Consider the following 24000-nt stretch of genomic DNA (forward strand, 5'->3'; position numbering starts at 1 on the left):
ACACTACACACACACACTACACACACTACACACTACACACACCACACACACACTACACACACACTACACACACTACACACACTACACACACTACACACACTACACACACTCTACACACACACACACACCACACACACTATATACAGTGAGGGAAAAAAGTATTTGATCCCCTGCTGATTTTGTACGTTTGCCCACTGACAAAGAAATGATCAGTCTATAATTTTAATGGTAGGTTTATTTGATCAGTGAGAGACAGAATAACAACAAAAAAAGAAGTATTTGACCCCTCTGCAAAACATGACTTAGTACTTGCTGGCAAAACCCTTGTTGGCAATCACAGAGGTCAGACGTTTCTTGTAGTTGGCCACCAGGTTTGCACACATCTCAGGAGGGATTTTGTCCCACTCCTCTTTGCAGATCTTCTCCAAGTCATTAAGGTTTCGAGGCTGACGTTTGGCAACTCGAACCTTCAGCTCCCTCCATAGATTTTCTATGGGATTATGGTCTGGAGACTGGCTAGGCCACTCCAGGACCTTAATGTGCCTCTTCTTGAGCCACTCCTTTGTTGCCTTGGCTGTGTGTTTTGGGTCATTGTCATGCTGGAATACCCATCCACGACCCATTTTCAATGCCCTGGCTGAGGGAAGGAGGTTCTCACCCAAGATTTGACGGTACATGGCCCCGTCCATCGTCCCTTTGATGCGGTGAAGTTGTCCTGTCCCCTTAGCAGAAAAACACCCCCAAAGCATAATGTTTCCACCTCCATGTTTGACGGTGGGGATGGTGTTCTTGGGGTCATAGGCAGCATTCCTCCTCCTCCAAACACGGCGAGTTGAGTTGATGCCAAAGAGCTCGATTTTGGGTCTCATCTGACCACAACACTTTCACCCAGTTCTCCTCTGAATCATTCAGATGTTCATTGGCAAACTTCAGACGGCCCTGTATATGTGCTTTCTTGAGCAGGGGGACCTTGCGGGCGCTGCAGGATTTCAGTCCTTCACGGCGTAGTGTGTTACCAATTGTTTTCTTGGTGACTATGGTCCCAGCTGCCTTGAGATCATTGACAAGATCCTCCCGTGTAGTTCTGGGCTGATTCCTCACCGTTCTCATGATCATTGCAGCTCCACGTGGTGAGATCTTGCATGGAGCCCCAGGCCGAGGGAGATTGACAGTTATTTTGTGTTTCTTCCATTTGCGAATAATCGCACCAACTGTTGTCACCTTCTCACCAAGCTGCTTGGCGATGGTCTTGTAGCCCATTCCAGCCTTGTGTAGGTCTACAATCTTGTCCCTGACATCCTTGGAGAGCTCTTTGGTCTTGGCCATGGTGGAGAGTTTGGAATCTGATTGATTGATTGCTTCTGTGGACAGGTGTCTTTATACAGGTAACTAGCTGAGATTAGGAGCACTCCCTTTAAGAGTGTGCTCCTAATCTCAGCTCGTTACCTGTATAAAAGACACCTGGGAGCCAGAAATCTTGCTGATTGAGAGGGGGTCAGATACTTATTTCCCTCATTAAAATGCAAATCAATTTATAACATTTTTGACATGCGTTTTTCTGGATTTATTTGTTGTTATTCTGTCTCTCACTGTTCAAATAAACCTACCATTAAAATTATAGACTGATCATTTCTTTGTCAGTGGGCAAACGTACAAAATCAGCAGGGGATCAAATATTTTTTTCCCTCACTGTTACCACACACAAACACACCACACCACACACACACACACACACACACACACACACACACACACTACACATTCCGCACACTCTCTCTCTCTCTCTCTCTCTCTCTCTCTCCCCAGAACAGGTTATATTTTGTGATGGAGGATCTCTCTCTCTCCATCTCTCTCTCTCTGTCTCTCTCTCTCTCTCTCTCTCTCTCTCTCTGTCTCTCTCTGTCTCTCTCTCTCTCTCTCTGTCTCTCTCTCTCTCTCTCTCTCTCTCTCTCTCTCTCTCTCTCTCTCTCTCTCTCTCTCTCTCTCTCTCTCTCTCTCTCTCTCTCTCTCTCTCTCTCTGTCTCTCTCTCTCTCTCTCTGTCTCTCTCTCTCTCTCTCTCTCTCTCTCTCTCTCTCTCTCTCTCTCTCTCTCTCTCTCTCTCTCTCTCTCTCTCTCTCTCTCTCTCCAGGACAGATTATATTTTGTGATGGAGTATATCAACGGAGGAGACCTCATGTATCAGATCCAGCATGTCGGCAAGTTCAAGGAACCCCACGCTGTGTGAGTACACACACACACACACACACACACACACACACACACACACACACACACACACACACACACACACACTGTGTGAGTTTATGGAGTATATAGGCCCATTCCCAAATCGAGCCCTAAGACATAAATCAAATCAGTGTAAAAAAGAATAATATTTAATACAATAAGTCATAGGAGTAGTAGAAAAAGAAAGAAGAAATTAAATATATAATCATATATAATAATATATAATATCTAATAATATTTCATATCTAATAATATCTAATCATATCTAATATCTAATCATATCTAATATCTAATAATATCTAATATCTAATCATATCTAATATCTAATATCTAATATCTAATAATATATAATATCTAATCATATCTAATCATATCTAATATCTAATAATATCTAATAATATCTAATATCTAATAATATCTAATAATATCTAATATCTAATAATATCTAATATCTAATCATATCTAATATCTAATATCTAATAATATATAATATCTAATAATATCTAATGATATCTATTATCTAATCATATCTAATATCTAATCATATCTAATAATATCTAATATCTAATAATATCTAATCATATCTAATAGCTAATATCTAATAATATCTAATCATATATAATAGCTAATATCTAATCATATCTAATAATATCTAATAATATCTAATATCTAATCATATCTAATATATAATATCTAATCACATCTAATATCTATTATCTAATAATATCTAATATCTAATATCTAATCATATCTAATCATATCTAATATCTAATATCTAATCATATCTAATCATATCTAATATCTAATAATATCTAATAATATCTAATATATCATATCTAATCATATCTAATAATATATAATCATATCTATTATCTAATAATATCTAATATCTAATAATATCTAATAATATCTAAAACCGAATAAGAACATACAGTATAGAGTAGAGAAATGTGCTGAAGTGAGGAGTGACTGTGTGTGTGTTTGTGGTTTCAAGTTGTATTAGTCGTATGTACTCGCGAAACTACCTCTAACTTCCATCATACTGGATGCAGAGACATAAACATGGTGTCCGTGAGTTCATCCGTGAGTTCATCTGACTCTGGGAAAGTAGATACGTTTCAAGTTGTATTAGTCGTATGTACGGGAAGCACATGGTATACACCGTCCAATGAAATGCTTACTGCAGGGTTCCTTCTGGACAATGGAACAACAACAATAATAAATATTAAAATATAATAACAGGAACACAAAGTAAATGGATCAGCAGAACAGAATAAACATTTTAGCATCAGTATAATACAGGAAGGAACCATTTATAGTCCAATATTTACACCTGTTTTGGGGAAGGGGGGAGGGGGGATGGGGGCAGTGGATAAACTGAACAGTATAATAAGAGTCTGGTAGCAGCAGTTGTGATGTGTCTCTCTGTCTCTCTGTCTCTCTCTCTCTCCTTCCCTCCCCCCCTCTCTCTCTCTGTGTCTCTCTCTCTCTCTCTCTCTCTCTCTCTCTCTCTCTCTCTCTCTCTCTGTCTCTGTCTCTGTCTCTCTCTCTCTCTATCCCCTCTCTCTCTCTCTCTCTCTCTCTCTCTCTCTCTCTCTCTCTCTCTCTCTCTCTCTCTCTCTCTCTCTCTCTCTCTCTCTCGCTCTCTCTCTCTCTCTCTCTCTCTCTCTCTCTCTCTCTCTCTCTCTCTCTCTCTGTCTCTGTCTCTCTCTCTCTCTCTCTCTCTCTCTCTCTCTCTCTCTCTCTCTCTCTCTCTCTCTCTCTCTCTCTCTCTCCCTCCCTCTCTCTCTCTCTCAGGTTCTACGCAGCAGAGATTGCCATAGGACTGTTCTTCCTCCATCTGAAAGGAATAATCTACAGGTGAGTCTTCTCAGACAAAGATACTGATCACGCCAACATCCAGAGTTTGACAGAGAGGAGTACTCCCGACCCTTCTCTGTGCTTTGAATTGGTGTAGAGTGCAGAGAGAAGTACTCCTGACTGAGTTAGTCTGTCACACAACTGTTTGTGAATGGGCGCTACGGTTACAATACAATACAATACTTGTTTTATTGGGTCCGCAACACAGTGGTCTGAAACTCCTGGTTAGTAGGCCATATTGGTCAAGTCACATTATGCTGGCTTATGAAGTGATAGGTCATTTTTCTAAAATGTATGTTATTTATGTTTGTGTAGCGTAAGATCAATCAGTCAATCAGTGTGCATGCAAAAACAAACACACTGAAAGAAACAATTCTAAAAAAAAAAAATCTACCCGCAATAGAGCATGCTGGGAAATATGATAATGATGGGCGGGGTTTTTGAGAGTGTTTGATGATTTTAATGTACCATTTATACTAGATTATCCACACATGTACCCTACAAGGTAGCGAACGGCACCGTGTGACATTATAGGTGTACCTCTGAAGGTAGTGAACAGCACCATGTGACATTATAGGTGTACCTCTGAAGGTAGTGAACGGCACCATGTGACATTATAGGTGTACCTCTGAAGGTAGCGAACAGCACCATGTGACATTATAGGTGTACCTCTGAAGGTAGTGAACAGCACCATGTGACATTATAGGTGTACCTCTGAAGGTAGTGAACGGCACCATGTGACATAGCACACAGCGCACAGCTCGGAAACCCATGCATACCCCACAAGAAATGCCACCAGAGGTCTCTTCACAGTCCCCAAGTCCAGAACGGACAATGGGAGGCGCACAGTGTTACATAGAGCCATGACTACATGGAACTCTATTCCATCTCTTGTTTTATATTTAATGTAAGTGCCTTAATGTGTTTGGACCCCAGGAAGAGTAGCTGCTGCCTTGGCAGGAACTAATGGGGATCCATAATAAACCCCAGGAAGAGTAGCTGCTGCCTTGGCAGGAACTAATGGGGATCCATAATAAACCCCAGGAAGAGTAGCTGCTGCCTTGGCAGGAACTAATGGGGATCCATAATAAACCCCAGGAAGAGTAGCTGCTGCCTTGGCAGGAACTAATGGGGATCCATAATAAACCCCAGGAAGAGTAGCTGCTACCTTGGCAGGAACTAATGGGGATCCATAATAAACCCCAGGAAGAGTAGCTGCTGCCTTGGCAGGAAGTAATGGGGATCCATAATAAACCCCAGGAAGAGTAGCTGCTGCCTTGGCAGGAACTAATGGGGATCCATAATAAACCCCCAGGAAGAGTAGCTGCTGCCTTGGCAGGAACTAATGGGGATCCATAATAAACCCCAGGAAGAGTAGCTGCTGCCTTGGCAGGAACTAATGGGGGATCCATAATAAACCCCAGGAAGAGTAGCTGCTGCCTTGGCAGGAACTAATGGGGATCCATAATAAACCCCAGGAAGAGTAGCTGCTACCTTGGCAGGAACTAATGGGGATCCATAATAAACCCCCAGGAAGAGTAGCTGCTGCCTTGGCAGGAACTAATGGGGGATCCATAATAAACCCAAGGAAGAGTAGCTGCTGCCTTGGCAGGAACTAATGGGGATCCATAATAAACCCCAGGAAGAGTAGCTGCTACCTTGGCAGGAACTAATGGGGATCCATAATAAACCCCCAGGAAGAGTAGCTGCTACCTTGGCAGGAACTAATGGGGATCCATAATAAACCCCAGGAAGAGTAGCTGCTGCCTTGGCAGGAACTAATGGGGATCCATAATAAACCACAGGAAGAGTAGCTGCTGCCTTGGCAGGAACTAATGGGGATCCATAATAAACCCCAGGAAGAGTAGCTGCTGCCTTGGCAGGAACTAATGGGGATCCATAATAAACCCCAGGAAGAGTAGCTGCTGCCTTGGCAGGAACTAATGGGGATCCATAATAAACCCCAGGAAGAGTAGCCGCTGCCTTGGCAGGAACTAATGGGGATCCATAATAAACCCCCAGGAAGAGTAGCTGCTGCCTTGGCAGGAACTAATGAGGATCCATAATAAACCCCCAGGAAGAGTAGCCGCTGCCTTGGCAGGAACTAATGGGGATCCATAATAAACCCCAGGAAGAGTAGCCGCTGCCTTGGCAGGAACTAATGGGGATCCGTAATAAACCCCAGGAAGAGTAGCCGCTGCCTTGGCAGGAACTAATGGGGATCCGTAATAAACCCCAGGAAGAGTAGCTGCTGCCTTGGCAGGAACTAATGGGGATCCATAATAAACCCCAGGAAGAGTAGCTGCTGCCTTGGCAGGAACTAATGGGGATCCATAATAAACCCCAGGAAGAGTAGCTGCTGCCTTGGCAGGAACTAATGGGGATCCATAATAAAATACTAAATCCATTATAGGTGTACCTCTGATAGTATATTATGTGTAATTTTGATATTTTTGTACCCCCCGGGAACCATACGGTACCCTAACCGTACCTGAGAGTCCAGTATGTGTGTGTTGTCTTCCTGTAGGGATCTGAAGCTGGACAACGTGATGCTGGATGCAGAAGGCCACATTAAGATAGCTGACTTTGGGATGTGTAAAGAGAACATGTCAGACGGAGTCACCACCAAGACCTTCTGTGGGACCCCCGACTACATCGCTCCTGAGGTAGGGGGTGTGTATGTGTGTGTGTGTGTGTCTCTGTGTGTGTGTGTGTGTGTTTCTGTGTGTGTGTGTGTGTATGTGTGTGTGTGTGTGTCTGTGTGTGTGTGTGTGTGTCTCTGTGTGTGTGTGTGTGTGTGTTTCTGTGTGTGTGTGTGTGTGTGTGTGTGTGTGTGTGTGTGTGTGTGTGTGTGTGTGTGTGTGTGTGTGTGTGTGTGTGTGTGTGTGTGTGTGTGTGTGTGTGTGTGTGTGTGTGTGTTTGTGTCTGTGTGTGTCTGTGTGTGTCTGTGTGCGTGTGTGTGTGTCTGTGTGTGTGTGTGTGTGTGTGTGTGTAACATGCTGTGTGGTCAGCATGTTAGGCTGTGTGGTCAGCATGTTAGGCTGTGTGGTCAGCATGTTAGGCTGCATGTTAGGCTGCATGTTAGGCTGTGTGGTCAGCATGTTAGGCGGTGTGGTCAGCATGTTAGGCGGTGTGGTCAGCATGTTAGGCGGTGTGGTCAGCATGTTAGGCGGTGTGGTCAGCATGTTAGGCTGTGTGGTCAGCATGTTAGGCTGTGTGGTCAGCATGTTAGGCTGTGTGGTCAGCATGTTAGGCTGTGTGGTCAGCATGTTAGGCGGTGTGGTCAGCATGTTAGGCGGTGTGGTCAGCATGTTAGGCTGTGTGGTCAGCATGTTAGGCTGTGTGGTCAGCATGTTAGGCTGTGTGGTCAGCATGTTAGGCTGTGTGGTCAGCATGTTAGGCGGTGTGGTCAGCATGTTAGGCGGTGGGGTCAGCATGTTAGGCTGTGTGGTCAGCATGTTAGGCTGTGTGGTCAGCATGTTAGGCTGTGTGGTCAGCATGTTAGGCTGTGTGGTCAGCATGTTAGGCGGTGTGGTCAGCATGTTAGGCTGTGTGGTCAGCATGTTAGGCGGTGTGGTCAGCATGTTAGGCTGTGTGGTCAGCATGTTAGGCGGTGTGGTCAGCATGTTAGGCTGTGTGGTCAGCATGTTAGGCTGTGTGGTCAGCATGTTAGGCGGTGTGGTCAGCATGTTAGGCGGTGTGGTCAGCATGTTAGGCGGTGTGGTCAGCATGTTAGGCTGTGTGGTCAGCATGTTAGGCTGTGTGGTCAGCATGTTAGGCTGTGTGGTCAGCATGTTAGGCTGTGTGGTCAGCATGTTAGGCTGTGTGGTCAGCATGTTAGGCTGTGTGGTCAGCATGTTAGGCTGTGTGGTCAGCATGTTAGGCGGTGTGGTCAGCATGTTAGGCTGTGTGGTCAGCATGTTAGGCGGTGTGGTCAGCATGTTAGGCTGTGTGGTCAGCATGTTAGGCTGTGTGGTCAGCATGTTAGGCTGTGTGGTCAGCATGTTAGGCGGTGTGGTCAGCATGTTAGGCGGTGTGGTCAGCATGTTAGGCTGTGTGGTCAGCATGTTAGGCGGTGTGGTCAGCATGTTAGGCTGTGTGGTCAGCATGTTAGGCTGTGTGGTCAGCATGTTAGGCGGTGTGGTCAGCATGTTAGGCTGTGTGGTCAGCATGTTAGGCGGTGTGGTCAGCATGTTAGGCTGTGTGGTCAGCATGTTAGGCTGTGTGGTCAGCATGTTAGGCTGTGTGGTCAGCATGTTAGGCTGTGTGGTCAGCATGTTAGGCTGTGTGGTCAGCATGTTAGGCTGTGTGGTCAGCATGTTAGGCTGTGTGGTAACACCAGAGAGTCTGTTGGAACTGAAGAGAACACATTCAGCTCTAATAAAGACGTATTCTATAGTTATATTCTAATGCATTCTATTCTATTCTACTTTACTATACTGGATGCTACTCTACTCTACTCTATTCTACTCTATTCTACTCTACTCTATTCTATTCTACTCTATTCTACTCTACTCTACTATATTATATTCTACTCTATTCTACTCTACTCTATTCTATTCTACTCTACTATATTCTATTCTACTCTATTCTACTCTACTATATTCTATTCTACTCTATTCTACTCTACTCTATTCTACTCTATTCTATTCTACTCTATTCTACTCTATTCTATTCTACTCTACTCTATTCTATTCTACTCTATTCTATTCTATTCTACTCTATTCTACTCTACTCTATTCTACTCTATTCTATTCTACTCTATTCTACTCTATTCTATTCTACTCTACTCTACTCTATTCTATTCTACTCTACTATATTCTATTCTACTCTATTCTACTCTACTCTATTCTACTCTATTCTATTCTACTCTATTCTACTCTATTCTATTATACTCTATTCTACTCTATTCTATTCTACTCTACTCTATTCTATTCTACTCTACTATATTCTATTATACTCTACTCTATTCTATTCTACTCTATTCTACTCTATTCTACTCTATTATATTCTATTCTATTCTATTCTACTCTATTATATTCTACTCTGTTCTACTCTACTCTACTCTATTCTACTTTATTCTACTCTATTCTACTCTACTCTACTCTATTATATTCTACTCTATATTATTCTACTCTACTCTATTCTATTCTACTCTATTCTACTCTACTCTACTCTACTCTATTCTATTCTATTCTACTCTATGCTATTCTACTCTACTCTACTCTATTCTATTCTACTCTACTCTATTCTACTTTATTCTACTTTATTCTACTCTATTCTATTCTACTCTTCTCTACTCTATTATATTCTACTCTATGCTACTCTACTCTACTCTATTATATTCTACTCTATTCTACTCTACTCTACTCTATTATATTCTACTCTATTCTACTCTACTCTACTCTATTCTACTCTATTATATTCTACTTTATTCTACTCTACTCTACTCTACTCTATTATATTCTACTCTATGCTATTCTACTCTACTCTATTCTATTCTACTCTATTCTACTCTACTCTACTCTATTCTATTCTACTCTATGCTATTCTACTCTATTCTATTCTATTCTACTCTGTTCTACTCTACTCTATTCTACTCTACTCTATTCTACTCTATTCTATTCTACTCCATTCTACTCTACTATATTATATTCTACTCTACTCTACTCTATACTTTATTCTACTCTATTATATTCTACTCTACTATATTCTACTATATTATATTATTTTCTACTCTATTCCATTCTACTCTACTCAACTCTATTCTATTCTACTCTATTCTATTTTACTCTATTCTATTCTACTATATTCTATTCTACTCTACTCTACTCTACTCTATTCTATTCTACTCTAATCTATTCTACTCCATTCTACTCTACTATATTATATTCTACTCTACTCTACTCTATACTTTATTCTACTCTATTATATTCTACTCTACTCTACTCTATTCTACTCTATTCTACTCTATTCTATTATACTCTACTCTACTCTATTCTACTATATTATATTATGTTCTACTCTATTCTATTCTACTATATTCCATTCTACTCTACTCTACTCTATTCTATTCTATTCTATTCTACTCCATTCTATTCTACTATATTCTATTCTACTCTACTCTACTCTATTCTATTCTACTCTATTCTATTCTACTATATTCTATTCTACGATACTCTACTCTATTCTACTCTATTCTACTCTATTCTGTTCTACTCTATTAAACTCTATTTTACTGTAATCTATTCTACTCTATTCTACTCTATTCTATTCTACTCTATTCTACTATATTCTACTCTATTCTACTCTACTCTACTATATTCTACTCTACTCTACTCTATTCTACTCTATTCTACTCTATTCTCTTCTATTCTACTATATTCTACTCTACTATACTCTATTCTACTCTATTCTACTCTATTCTACTCTACTCTATTCTATTCTACTATATTATATTATATTCTATTCTACTATATTCTATTCTATTCTACTCTACTCTATTCTATTCTATTCTATTATATTCTACTATATTCTACTCTATTCTACTCTACTCTACTCTATTCTACTCTACTCTACTCTATTCTACTATATTCTTCTCTATTCTATTCTATTCTACTATATTCTACTCTACTCTACTCTATTCTACTCTACTCTATTCTATTCTATTCTACTATATTCTACTCTACTCTATTCTACTCTACTCTACTCTACTCTATTCTATTCTATTCTACTATATTCTACTCTACTCTACTCTATTCTACTCTATTCTATTCTATTCTACTATATTCTACTCTACTCTACTCTATTCTATTCTATTCTATTCTATTCTATTCTACTATATTCTACTCTACTCTACTCTACTCTATTCTACTCTACTCTACTCTACTCTATTCTACTATATTCTTCTCTATTCTATTCTATTCTACTATATTCTACTCTACTCTATTCTACTCTACTCTACTCTATTCTATTCTATTCTACTCTATTCTACTCTACTCTATTCTACTCTACTCTACTCTATTCTATTCTATTATACTCTATTCTACTCTATTCTATTCTATTCTATTCTACTATATTCTACTCTACTCTACTCTATTCTACTCTACTCTATTCTATTCTATTCTACTATATTCTACTCTATTCTACTCTACTCTATTCTACTATATTCTACTCTATTCTATTCTATTCTACTATATTCTACTCTACTCTACTCTATTCTACTCTACTCTATTCTATTCTATTCTATTCTACTATATTCTACTCTATTCTACTCTATTCTATTCTACTCTATTCTACTCTACTCTACTCTATTCTACTCTACTCTATTCTATTCTACTCTACTCTATTCTACTCTATTCTATTCTACTCTACTATATTATACTCTATTCTATTCTATTCTACTCTACTCTATTCTACTCTATTCTATTCTCCTCTATTCTACTCTATTCTACTCTACTCTATTCTATTCTACTCTACTCTATTCTACTCTACTCTACTCTATTCTATTCTACTCTATTATATTTTATTCTACTCTATTCTACTCTATTCTACTCTATTCTATTCTATTCTACTCTATTATATTCTACTCTACTCTATTCTATTCTACTCTACTATATTCTACTCTATTCTACTCTATTCTACTCTATTCTACTCTACTCTATTCTACTCTATTCTACTCTATTCTCCTCTATTCTACTCTATTATACTCTATTCTACTCTATTCTATTCTACTCTACTCTACTCTATTCTACTCTACTCTACTCTATTTTATTCTACTCTATTATACTCTACTCTATTCTATTCTACTCTATTATATTCTACTCTATTATATTTTATTCTACTCTTCTCTACTCTATTCTACTCTATTCTATTCTATTCTACTCTATTATATTCTACTCTATTCTATTCTACTCTACTATATTATACTCTATTCTATTCTATTCTACTCTACTCTATTCTACTCTATTCTATTCTCCTCTATTCTACTCTATTCTACTCTACTCTATTCTATTCTACTCTACTCTATTCTACTCTACTCTACTCTATTCTATTCTACTCTATTATATTTTATTCTACTCTATTCTACTCTATTCTACTCTATTCTATTCTATTCTACTCTATTATATTCTACTCTACTCTATTCTATTCTACTCTACTATATTCTACTCTATTCTACTCTATTCTACTCTATTCTACTCTACTCTATTCTACTCTATTCTACTCTATTCTCCTCTATTCTACTCTATTATACTCTATTCTACTCTATTCTATTCTACTCTACTCTACTCTATTCTACTCTACTCTACTCTATTTTATTCTACTCTATTATACTCTACTCTATTCTATTCTACTCTATTATATTCTACTCTATTATATTTTATTCTACTCTTCTCTACTCTATTATATTCTACTCTACTCTATTCTATTCTACTCTACTATATTCTACTCTATTCTACTCTATTCTACTCTACTCTATTCTACTCTATTCTATTCTATTCTACTCTATGCTATTCTACTCTATTCTATTCTATTCTACTCTGTTCTACTCTACTCTACTCTATTCTACTTTATTCTACTCTATTCTACTATATTCTATTCTACTCTATTCTATTCTACTATATTCCATTCTACTCTACTCTACTCTACTCTATTCTATTCTACTCTATTATATTCTACTATATTCTATTCTACTCTACTCTACTATATTCTATTCTACTCTATTCTATTCTACTATATTCTATTATATTCTACTCTATTCTACTCTACTCTACTCTACTCTACTCTACTCTACTCTACTCTATTCTGTTCTACTCTATTAAACTCTATTTTACTTTAATCTATTCTGTTCTATTCTACTCTATTCTACTCTATTCTATTCTACTCTACTCTATTCTACTCTATTCTACTCTATTCTATTATATTCTACTCTACTCTATTCTATTCTACTCTACTCTACTCTATTCTATCTCTACTCTACTCTACTCTACTCTACTCTACTCTACTCTATTCTACTCTATTCTACTCTATTCTACTCTACTCTATTCTATTCTACTCTACTCTACTCTATTCTATTCTACTATATTCTACTCTACTCTACTCTATTCTACTCTATTCTACTCTATTCTATTCTATTCTACTCTATTCTACTCTACTCTATTCTACTATATTCTACTCTATTCTATTCTACTCTATTCTATTCTACTCTATTCTACTCTACTCTACTCTATTCTATTCTATTATATTCTACTATATTCTACTCTATTCTATTCTACTATATTCTACTCTACTCTATTATACTCTATTCTATTCTACTCTATTCTACTCTACTCTACTTTATTCTATTCTATTATATTCTACTATATTCTACTCTACTCTATTCTACTCTATTCTACTCTATTCAATTCTACTCTATTCTATTCTATTCTACTCTATTCTACTCTACTCTACTCTACTCTATTCTATTCTACTCAACTCTATTCTACTCTATTCTACTCTATTCAATTCTACTCTATTCTATTCTATTCTACTCTATTCTACTCTATTCTACTCTATTCTATTCTATTCTACTCTATTCTACTATATTCTACTCTACTCTATTCTACTCTATTCTACTCTATTCTATTCTACTCTATTCTATTCTATTCTACTCTACTCTACTCTATTCTACTCTATTATACTCTATTCTACTCTATTCTATTCTACTCTACTCTATTCTACTCTATTATACTCTATTCTACTCTATTCTATTCTACTCTACTCTATTCTACTCTATTCTACTCTTTTCTATTCTACTCTACTCTATTCTACTCTATTATACTCTATTCTACTCTACTCTATTTGACTCTACTCTATTCTACTCTACTCTACTCTACTATATTCTACTCTACTCTATTCTACTATATTCTACTCTACTCTAATCTATTTGACTCTACTCTATTCTATTCTCCTTGATTGTACTGTCCTCTCCTTCTCCAGATCATAGCGTACCAGCCTTATGGGAAGTCAGTGGACTGGTGGGCCTTTGGAGTTCTGCTGTATGAGATGCTGGCTGGACAGGTAAGGGGTGTGTGTGTATATGTTAACATTTATGGTGGGTATTAACCTCTCTCCTGTCCTCCCCTCCTCTCTCCTGTCCTCCCCTCCTCTCTCCTGTCCCAGCCTCCCTTATGGTGGGTATTAACCTCTCTCCTGTCCTCCCCTCCTCTCTCCTGTCCTCCCCTCCTCTCTCCTGTCCCAGCCTCCCTTATGGTGGGTATTAACCTCTCTCTCCTGTCCTCCCCTCCTCCCTCCTGTCCCAGCCTCCCTTCGATGGTGAAGATGAAGATGAGTTGTTTCAGTCCATCATGGAGCATCACGTCTCCTACCCCAAGTCCATGTCCAAGGAGGCTGTCGCCATCTGCAAAGGGGTGGGTCAAAACACACACCTCCTAATAATCACAATACATTGATAAAGTATGTTTCTCTTCCATTTCACTGCAATCTGGGGAGGAAGAGAGAGGGAGGGAGAAAGAGAGAGGAGATGGGGAGGAGGCTGGGGAGGAGGAGAGAGGGAGAGAGAGGAGAGGGGGAGGAGGCTGGGGAGGAGGAGAGAGGGAGAGAGAGAGAGAGGAGAGGGGAGGAGGCTGGGGAGGAGGAGAGAGGGAGGAAGAGAGGAGAGGGGGGAGGTGGCTGGGGGAGGAGGAGAGAGGGAGAGAGGGAGGAGAGGGGAGGAGGCTGGGGAGGAGGAGAGAGGGAGGAAGAGAGGAGAGGGGGGAGGAGGCTGGGGAGGAGGAGAGAGGGAGGGAGGGAGGGAGGGAGAGAGGAGAGGGGGGAGGAGGCTGGGGAGGAGGAGAGAGGGAGAGGAGAGGGGGGAGGAGGCAGGGGAGGAGGAGAGAGCGAGGGAGGGAGAGAGAGAGGAGAGGGGGAGGAGGCTGGGGAGGAGGAGAGAGGGAGAGGAGAGGGGGAGGAGGCTGGGGGAGGAGGAGAGAGGGAGGGAGGGAGAGAGAGAGGAGAGGGGGAGGAGGCTGGGGAGGAGGAGAGTGGGAGGGAGGGAGGAGAGGGGGAGGTGGCTGGGGAGGAGGAGAGAGGGAGAGAGAGAGGGAGGAGAGGGGAGGAGACTGGGGAGGAGGAGAGAGGGAGGAAGAGAGGAGAGGGGGAGGAGGCTGGGGGAGGAGGAGAGAGGGAGAGAGAGGAGAGGGGGAGGAGGCTGGGGAGGAGGAGAGAGGGAGAGAGAGAGAGAGGAGAGGGGAGGAGGCTGGGGAGGAGGAGAGAGGGAGGAAGAGAGGAGAGGGGGAGGTGGCTGGGGAGGAGGAGAGAGGGAGAGAGAGAGGGAGGAGAGGGGAGGAGGCTGGGGAGGAGGAGAGAGGGAGGAAGAGAGGAGAGGGGGAGGAGGCTGGGGAGGAGGAGAGAGGGAGGGAGGGAGGGAGGGAGAGAGGAGAGGGGGAGGAGGCTGGGGAGGAGGAGAGAGGGAGAGGAGAGGGGGAGGAGGCTGGGGAGGAGGAGAGAGGGAGGGAGGGAGAGAGAGAGGAGAGGGGGAGGAGGCTGGAAGAAAGAAGGGACTGGAAGGAGAGAGGGAGAGGAGAGGGGGAGGAGGCTGGGGAGGAGGAGAGAGGGAGGGAGGGAGAGAGAGAGGAGAGGGGGAGGGGGGCTGGGGAGGAGGAGAGAGGGAGGGAGAGAGAGAGGAGAGGGGGAGGAGGCTGGGGAGGAGGAGAGTGGGAGGGAGGGAGAGAGAGAGGAGTGGGGGGAGGAGGCTGGGGAGGAGGAGAGAGGGAGGGAGGGAGAGAGAGAGGAGAGGGGGAGGAGGCTGGGGAGGAGGAGAGTGGGAGGGAGGGAGAGAGAGAGGAGAGGGGGGAGGCTGGGGAGGAGGAGAGAGGGAGGGAGGGAGGGAGAGAGAGAGGAGTGGGGGAGGAGGAGAGAGGGAGAGAGAGAGGAGTGGGGGAGGAGGAGAGTGGGAGGGAGGGAGAGAGGAGAGGGGGAGGAGGCTTCCTAATGTAATGTAGTATATGTCTCCTCTCCTGTCCTTCTCTGTCATTCTGCAGTGTTCGTTCTTAAGATGAGCTTTGTCTTCCCTATACCCTGTTTATCTATCCTCTACACACACACACACACACACGCACACGCACACGCACACGCACACACACACACACACACACACACACACAGCTCAATTATTCAGCCAGCAGAATCCAGCCCACTCTATCAACTCAGTCCTCTCTATCAAACCTCAGTGTCATCCTCAACCGTTACGCTTCAGTACCCACTGCAATCACACACACACACACACACACACACACACACACACACACACACACACACACACACACACACACACACACACACACACACAGACACACACAGCAGTCAAAGGAGAGTTTAGGAGGATATACAATAGAAGCCCTCATTCCATTGATAATCCAGTGGGCTCTCTCAGAACATAAAGGGTAGGAAATGTCAGAGGTCTCGCAGCGTCACGTGACGCTATCTTCTTTCTCTCTCCTCTCCCCCTCTCCTCTCCCCTCTCCTCTCCTCTCCCTTCATTAATTCTTAGTATTTTCCTTTCATTATATCAGCCCCTGCTCAGTTCATGCTCCCTCTCTCCCCCTGTCTCCCTCTCTCTCCCGCTGTCTCCCTCTCTCTCCCCCTGTCTCCCTCTCTCTCCCCCTGTCTCCCTCTCTCTCCCCCTGTCTCCCTCTCTCTCCCCCTATCTCCCTCGCTCTGCCCCTATCTCCCGCTCTCCCCCTGTCTCCCTCTCTCTCCCCCTATCTCCCTATCTCTCTCCCCGTCTCCCTCTCTCTCCCCCTGTCTCCCTCTCCCTCCCCCTATCTCCCTCTCTCTCTCCCCCTGTCCCCCTGTCTCTCTCTCCCCCTGTCTCCCTCTCTCTCCCCGTCTCCCTCTCTCTCCCCCTATCTCCCTCTCTCTCCCCCGTCTCCCTCTCTCTCCCAGTCTCCCTCTCTCTCCCAGTCTCCCTCTCTCTCCCCCTATCTCCATCTCTCTCCCCTATCTAACTCAACCACGGGGCGGGTGGGGTGTGTTTCTGGTTGTTGTGGGTAGGAGGATGGGTAGGTGGTGTGTGGGTAGGGAGGTGGGTGTGGTTGTTGTGGGTATTGAGGTGGGTATGGTTGTTGTGGGTATTGAGGTGGGTATGGTTGTTGTGGGTTTTGAGGTGGGTATGGTTGTTGTGGGTTTTGAGGTGGGTATGGTTGTTGTGGGTAGGGAGGTGGGTATGGTTGTTGTGGGTAGGAGGGTGGGTATGGTTGTTGTGGGTAGGAGGGTGGGTATGGTTGTTGTGGGTATTGAGGTGGGTATGGTTGTTGTGGGTAGGGAGGTGGGTATGGTTGTTGTGGGTAGGGAGGTGGGTATGGTTGTTGTGGGTAGGAGGGTGGGTGTGGTTGTTGTGGGTAGGGAGGTGGGTATGGTTGTTGTGGGTAGGAGGGTGGGTATGGTTGTTGTGGGTAGGGAGGTGGGTATGGTTGTTGTGGGTAGGAGGGTGGGTATGGTTGTTGTGGGTAGGAAGGTGGGTATGGTTGTTGTGGGTATTGAGGTGGGTATGGTTGTTGTGGGTAGGAAGGTGGGTATGGTTGTTGTGGGTAGGAGGGTGGGTATGGTTGTTGTGGGTAGGAAGGTGGGTATGGTTGTTGTGGGTATTGAGGTGGGTATGGTTGTTGTGGGTAGGGAGGTGGGTATGGTTGTTGTGGGTAGGAGGGTGGGTATGGTTGTTGTGGGTAGGAGGGTGGGTGTGGTTGTTGTGGGTATTGAGGTGGGTATGGTTGTTGTGGGTAGGAGGGTGGGTATGGTTGTTGTGGGTAGGAAGGTGGGTATGGTTGTTGTGGGTAGGGAGGTGGGTATGGTTGTTGTGGGTAGGGAGGTGGGTATGGTTGTTGTGGGTGTGGTTGTTGTGGGTAGGAGGGTGGGTATGGTTGTTGTGGGTAGGAGGGTGGGTATGGTTGTTGTGGGTATTGAGGTGGGTATGGTTGTTGTGGGTAGGAGGGTGGGTGTGGTTGTTGTGGGTAGGAGGGTGGGTATGGTTGTTGTGGGTAGGAGGGTGGGTATGGTTGTTGTGGGTAGGAAGGTGGGTATGGTTGTTGTGGGTAGGGAGGTGGGTATGGTTGTTGTGGGTGTGGTTGTTGTGGGTAGGAGGGTGGGTATGGTTGTTGTGGGTAGGAGGGTGGGTATGGTTGTTGTGGGTATGGTTGTTGTGGGTAGGGAGGTGGGTATGGTTGTTGTGGGTAGGGAGGTGGGTATGGTTGTTGTGGGTAGGGAGGTGGGTATGGTTGTTGTGGGTGTGGTTGTTGTGGGTAGGAGGGTGGGTATGGTTGTTGTGGGTAGGAGGGTGGGTATGGTTGTTGTGGGTATTGAGGTGGGTATGGTTGTTGTGGGTATTGAGGTGGGTATGGTTGTTGTGGGTAGGGAGGTGGGTATGGTTGTTGTGGGTAGGGAGGTGGGTATGGTTGTTGTGGGTAGGGAGGTGGGTATGGTTGTTGTGGGTAGGGAGGTGGGTGTGGTTGTTGTGGGTAGGAGGGTGGGTATGGTTGTTGTGGGTAGGAGGGTGGGTATGGTTGTTGTGGGTATTGAGGTGGGTATGGTTGTTGTGGGTAGGGAGGTGGGTATGGTTGTTGTGGGTAGGGGGATGGGTATGGTTGTTGTGGGTGTGGTTGTTGTGGGTAGGAGGGTGGGTATGGTTGTTGTGGGTAGGAGGGTGGGTATGGTTGTTGTGGGTGTGGTTGTTGTGGGTAGGGAGGTGGGTATGGTTGTTGTGGGTAGGGAGGTGGGTATGGTTGTTGTGGGTAGGGAGGTGGGTATGGTTGTTGTGGGTAGGAGGGGGGTATGGTTGTTGTGGGTAGGAGGGTGGGTATGGTTGTCGTGGGTGTGGTTGTTGTGGGTAGGGAGGTGGGTATGGTTGTTGTGGGTAGGAAGGTGGGTATGGTTGTTGTGGGTATTGAGGTGGGTATGGTTGTTGTGGGTAGGGAGGTGGGTATGGTTGTTGTGGGTGTGGTTGTTGTGGGTAGGAGGGTGGGTATGGTTGTTGTGGGTAGGAGGGTGGGTATGGTTGTCGTGGGTGTGGTTGTTGTGGGTAGGGAGGTGGGTATGGTTGTTGTGGGTAGGGAGGTGGGTATGGTTGTTGTGGGTAGGGAGGTGGGTATGGTTGTTGTGGGTAGGAGGGGGGTATGGTTGTTGTGGGTAGGAGGGTGGGTATGGTTGTTGTGGGTGTGGTTGTTGTGGGTAGGGAGGGTGGGTATGGTTGTTGTGGGTAGGAAGGTGGGTATGGTTGTTGTGGGTGAGGTGGGTATGGTTGTTGTGGGTAGGGAGGTGGGTATGGTTGTTGTGGGTAGGGAGGTGGGTATGGTTGTTGTGGGTAGGGAGGTGGGTATGGTTGTTGTGGGTAGGGAGGTGGGTATGGTTGTTGTGGGTAGGAGGGGGGTATGGTTGTTGTGGGTAGGAGGGTGGGTATGGTTGTCGTGGGTGTGGTTGTTGTGGGTAGGGAGGTGGGTATGGTTGTTGTGGGTAGGAAGGTGGGTATGGTTGTTGTGGGTATTGAGGTGGGTATGGTTGTTGTGGGTAGGGAGGTGGGTATGGTTGTTGTGGGTATTGAGGTGGGTATGGTTGTTGTGGGTATTGAGGTGGGTATGGTTGTTGTGGGTAGGGAGGTGGGTATGGTTGTTGTGGGTATTGAGGTGGGTATGGTTGTTGTGGGTAGGGAGGTGGGTATGGTTGTTGTGGGTAGGGAGGTGGGTATGGTTGTTGTGGGTAGGGAGGTGGGTATGGTTGTTGTGGGTAGGGAGGTGGGTATGGTTGTTGTGGGTAGGGAGGTGGGTATGGTTGTTGTGGGTGTGGTTGTTGTGGGTAGGAGGGTGGGTATGGTTGTTGTGGGTAGGAGGGTGGGTATGGTTGTCGTGGGTGTGGTTGTTGTGGGTAGGGAGGTGGGTATGGTTGTTGTGGGTAGGGAGGTGGGTATGGTTGTTGTGGGTAGGGAGGTGGGTATGGTTGTTGTGGGTAGGAAGGTGGGTATGGTTGTTGTGGGTAGGAGGGTGGGTATGGTTGTTGTGGGTAGGAGGGTGGGTATGGTTGTCGTGGGTGTGGTTGTTGTGGGTAGGGAGGTGGGTATGGTTGTTGTGGGTAGGAAGGTGGGTATGGTTGTTGTGGGTATTGAGGTGGGTATGGTTGTTGTGGGTAGGGAGGTGGGTATGGTTGTTGTGGGTATTGAGGTGGGTATGGTTGTTGTGGGTATTGAGGTGGGTATGGTTGTTGTGGGTAGGGAGGTGGGTATGGTTGTTGTGGGTATTGAGGTGGGTATGGTTGTTGTGGGTAGGGAGGTGGGTATGGTTGTTGTGGGTAGGGAGGTGGGTATGGTTGTTGTGGGTAGGGAGGTGGGTATGGTTGTTGTGGGTAGGGAGGTGGGTATGGTTGTTTTGGGTAGGAAGGTGGGTATGGTTGTTGTGGGTAGGGAGGTGGGTATGGTTGTTGTGGGTAGGGAGGTGGGTATGGTTGTTGTGGGTAGGGAGGTGGGTATGGTTGTTGTGGGTAGGGAGGTGGGTATGGTTGTTGTGGGTAGGGAGGTGGGTATGGTTGTTGTGGGTAGGGAGGTGGGTATGGTTGTCGTGGGTGTGGTTGTTGTGGGTATTGAGGTGGGTATGGTTGTTGTGGGTATTGAGGTGGGTATGGTTGTTGTGGGTAGGGAGGTGGGTATGGTTGTTGTGGGTATGGTTGTTGTGGGTAGTGAGGTGGATGTTGTTTTACTGATAACATAATGACTTATGACTGCTACTACTACGGTAGGACACACACACACACACACACACACACACACACACACACACACAGCCACACACACACACACACACACATAGAACAATGGCTTACATTCCCAGGGGTTAAGGCAGGTCCAACGAGCCCTCTCTCCTTCATCGGCACTAATCTGAAAGAAATGACCAGGTGAAAGACTAAAGCCTAAAGATGGAGCCACCAGATTGTTTTCAACATCAGTGCAAATGAAAGGGAGGAGATAGAGATGGAGCCTCTGCCCTCTGACCTCTGACCTTCTAACCCCCTCCCTGTCTCTAGTTGATGACTAAGCATCCAGGGAAGCGTCTGGGCTGTGGTCCGGAGGGGGAGCGAGACATCAGGGACCACGGGTTCTTCCGTTATATGGACTGGGACAAACTAGAGAACAAGGAAGTACAACCGCCATTCAAACCCAAAGCTGTAAGTCTCCCCCCCCCTGTCCTTCTGTCCAACGTCCCCCCCTCTATCCCCTTCTGTCCTTTCAGTTGGTTGTCCTTCTGTCCAACGTCCCCCCGTCTATCCCCTTCTGTCCTTCCAGTTGGTTGTCCTTCTGTTCAACGTCCCCCCTCCCTCCCCTTCTGTCCTTCCAGTTGGTTGTCCTTCTGTCCAACGTCCCCCCCTCCCTCCCCTTCTGTCCTTCCAGTTGGTTGTCCTTCTGTTCAACGTCCCCCTCCCTCCCCTTCTGTCCTTCCAGTTGGTTGTCCTTCTGTCCAACGTCCCCCCTCCCTCCCCTTCTGTCCTTTCAGTTGGTTGTCCTTCTGTTCAACGTCCCCCCTCCCTCCCCTTCTGTCCTTCCAGTTGGTTGTCCTTCTGTCCAACGTCCCCCCTCCCACCCCTTCTGTCCTTCCAGTTGGTTGTCCTACTGTTCAACGTCCCCCCTCTCCTTCTTTTCCTCTGTCTGAATAAACACACACAGGTACGTACAATGGTGATGATGGTGGTGGTGGTGGTGGTGGTGATGGTGATGATGGTGGTGATGATGATGATGATGGTGGTGATGATGATGATGATGATGGTGGTGATAATGATGATGGTGGTGATGGTGGTGGTGGTAGTGGTGGTGATGGTAGTGGTGGTGATGGTGATGATTTTGATGGTGATAATGATGATGGTGGTGATGGTGATGGTGCTGTTGATGATGATGATGGTGGTGATGATGGTGGTGGTGGTGGTGATGGTGCTGTTGATGATGGTGATGGTGGTGATCTGTGGTGGCAGGATGGTGTGTGTAGCTATAGCTAACGTATAAGTGAAAGGATTGTCTCATTTTTGTTGGGCTCTTCATAGAGAACTGCAGTTTACTGGCGTGACTGGTGTGCGTGTGTGCGTGTGTGTGTGTGTGTGTGTGTGTGTGTGCGTGTGCGTGTGCGTGTGCGTGTGTGTTAGTGCCACGTTGTTGTTCGTGTTAGTCTGAGTGTCCATCAAAAGTTTGGAAGGCAGAAGTGCATTTGTCAGAACAGAAAGAGAGAGAGCCTTAATGAGTCCTTCTTCCTCCATCTCTCTCTCTCTCTCTCTCTCTCTCTCTCTCTCTCTCTCTCTCTCTCTCTCTCTCTCTCTCTCTCGTAGCTGTCAGAGACATCAGACCTCTTGTTGTTTAGTTGTGCCGCTCCCGCTGAGAGAGGGAGAGATAGAGAGAGAGAGAGAGAGAAATAGACCGACAGAGAGAGAGAGAGAGAGAGAGGGAGGGAGAGAGATAGAGAGAGAGAGAGAGAGAAATAGACCGACAGAGAGAGAGAGAGAGAGAGAGAGGGAGGGAGAGAGATAGAGAGAGAGAGAGGGAGAACAGAGCGAGAGAGAGATTTCACCTTTATTTTTTAACTGGGAGTCCTATTGAGACCAAGATCTCTTTTGCTAAAAGAAGCGCTGCGTCTTACAATTACACAACACATTACACATAGGAAATACAGCAGTAAAACAAATTACACTTAGGAAATTACACCAGAAAATAAAAAATACAAAGAGAATAGAAAATAAATATAGTTGCGAGCAGCAATGAACGGGGTTCACAGGATGACAGAAAGGACAGAAGACCAGCTGGAGAACAAAGCATCATGTAGGAACTAATCTTCCTTTTATGTACAATCAGTAAAAGCATTACCGTGTTTATCTCTCACGGACCAACACGGACGTTGGCATCACGCAGGTGCTGCAGATTGGACGGCGGTACACTGATGCTGCGAACAACCCGTTCCATCTCATCCCAAAGGATGCTCTATTGGGTTGAGGGTCTGGTGGACTGCGCAGGCCACTCAAGTAAACTGAACTCGCTGTCACGTTCCAGGCGATGTTTTTCCACTCCTCAATTGTCCGGTGTTGGTGATCGCCATGGTGATGCCCACTGTTGGTGATCGCCATGGTGATGCCCACTGGAGCCTTTTGTACTTGTTTATTTTTACCTCTCTCGTCAACGAGCTGTTTTTTGCAGAAACTGACTGCCATTTTATAAAAAAATGTTGCACCATTCTAGACGCTGTCATGCGTGAAAAGCCCAGGAAGGCGGCCGTTTCTGAGACACTGGATCCGGAAACGCCTGGCACCGGCGATCACACCACGCTCAAAGTTGCTTAGGGTCACTCGTTTTTTTTGCCCATTCTAACGTTCCCGTCGAACAGTAACTGGATGCCTCGATGCCTGTCCGCCTGCTTTATATAACAAGCTACAACCCCGTGACTCACTGTCTGGTGAATGCGTAGGTGCAGTGCGGACATATTTGAATGCAGCAACTATTGTAATCAGTCTATATGAACGATCTAGAGTGAATCTGACGTATGGTTCGTGAGGAGATGAGTTGTTAATAGTTATCAATACCACATTCAGCGTGGTTCGTCTTAGTTGATAGTCCACTGTGGAATGGATTTACAGGGGTTTTAAATGGAAACGTAAAATCGACGTTAGCCATCTTTTGACCAATCCCTTACCGTTTCTGAAACTAAGTTCAGACTAAGTTAAGACGTGTACCACAGTCATATGGTTCAGAAGATGTTTATGATTATTTTAAGCATTAGCGTTACAATAGTCAAAAAAAGTGAATATTTTCCATATTTTTTAAAGATATCAATGCCAAACTGTTAACATGGTGATGTTTTTGATGAGCCTAATATGTTTCAAGTTGATAGTCCATTGTGGAATTGATTTACAAAGGATTTAAATGG

At 44.6% G+C, this 24000-nt stretch overlaps 1 protein-coding gene across 1 annotated transcript in view; it reads left to right on the forward strand.

Annotated features, from left to right (window-relative positions):
- LOC121561893 (protein kinase C beta type-like) overlaps positions 1-24000 on the forward strand; it is a gene marked incomplete at its 5' end in the record, with an annotated part of 117774 nt that overhangs the window by 83777 nt on the left and 9997 nt on the right. Inside the window, 6 exons of the mRNA XM_045215470.1 lie at positions 2130-2221; positions 4025-4087; positions 6615-6753; positions 14066-14146; positions 14389-14496; positions 21128-21268. Coding sequence (XP_045071405.1) covers positions 2130-2221; positions 4025-4087; positions 6615-6753; positions 14066-14146; positions 14389-14496; positions 21128-21268 — 624 coding nt within the window. The remainder of the gene's footprint in view (positions 1-2129; positions 2222-4024; positions 4088-6614; positions 6754-14065; positions 14147-14388; positions 14497-21127; positions 21269-24000) is intronic.

Source organism: Coregonus clupeaformis, unplaced genomic scaffold (genome assembly GCF_020615455.1).
Source record: "Coregonus clupeaformis isolate EN_2021a unplaced genomic scaffold, ASM2061545v1 scaf0450, whole genome shotgun sequence".
Taxonomy (NCBI): Eukaryota; Metazoa; Chordata; class Actinopteri; order Salmoniformes; family Salmonidae; genus Coregonus; species Coregonus clupeaformis.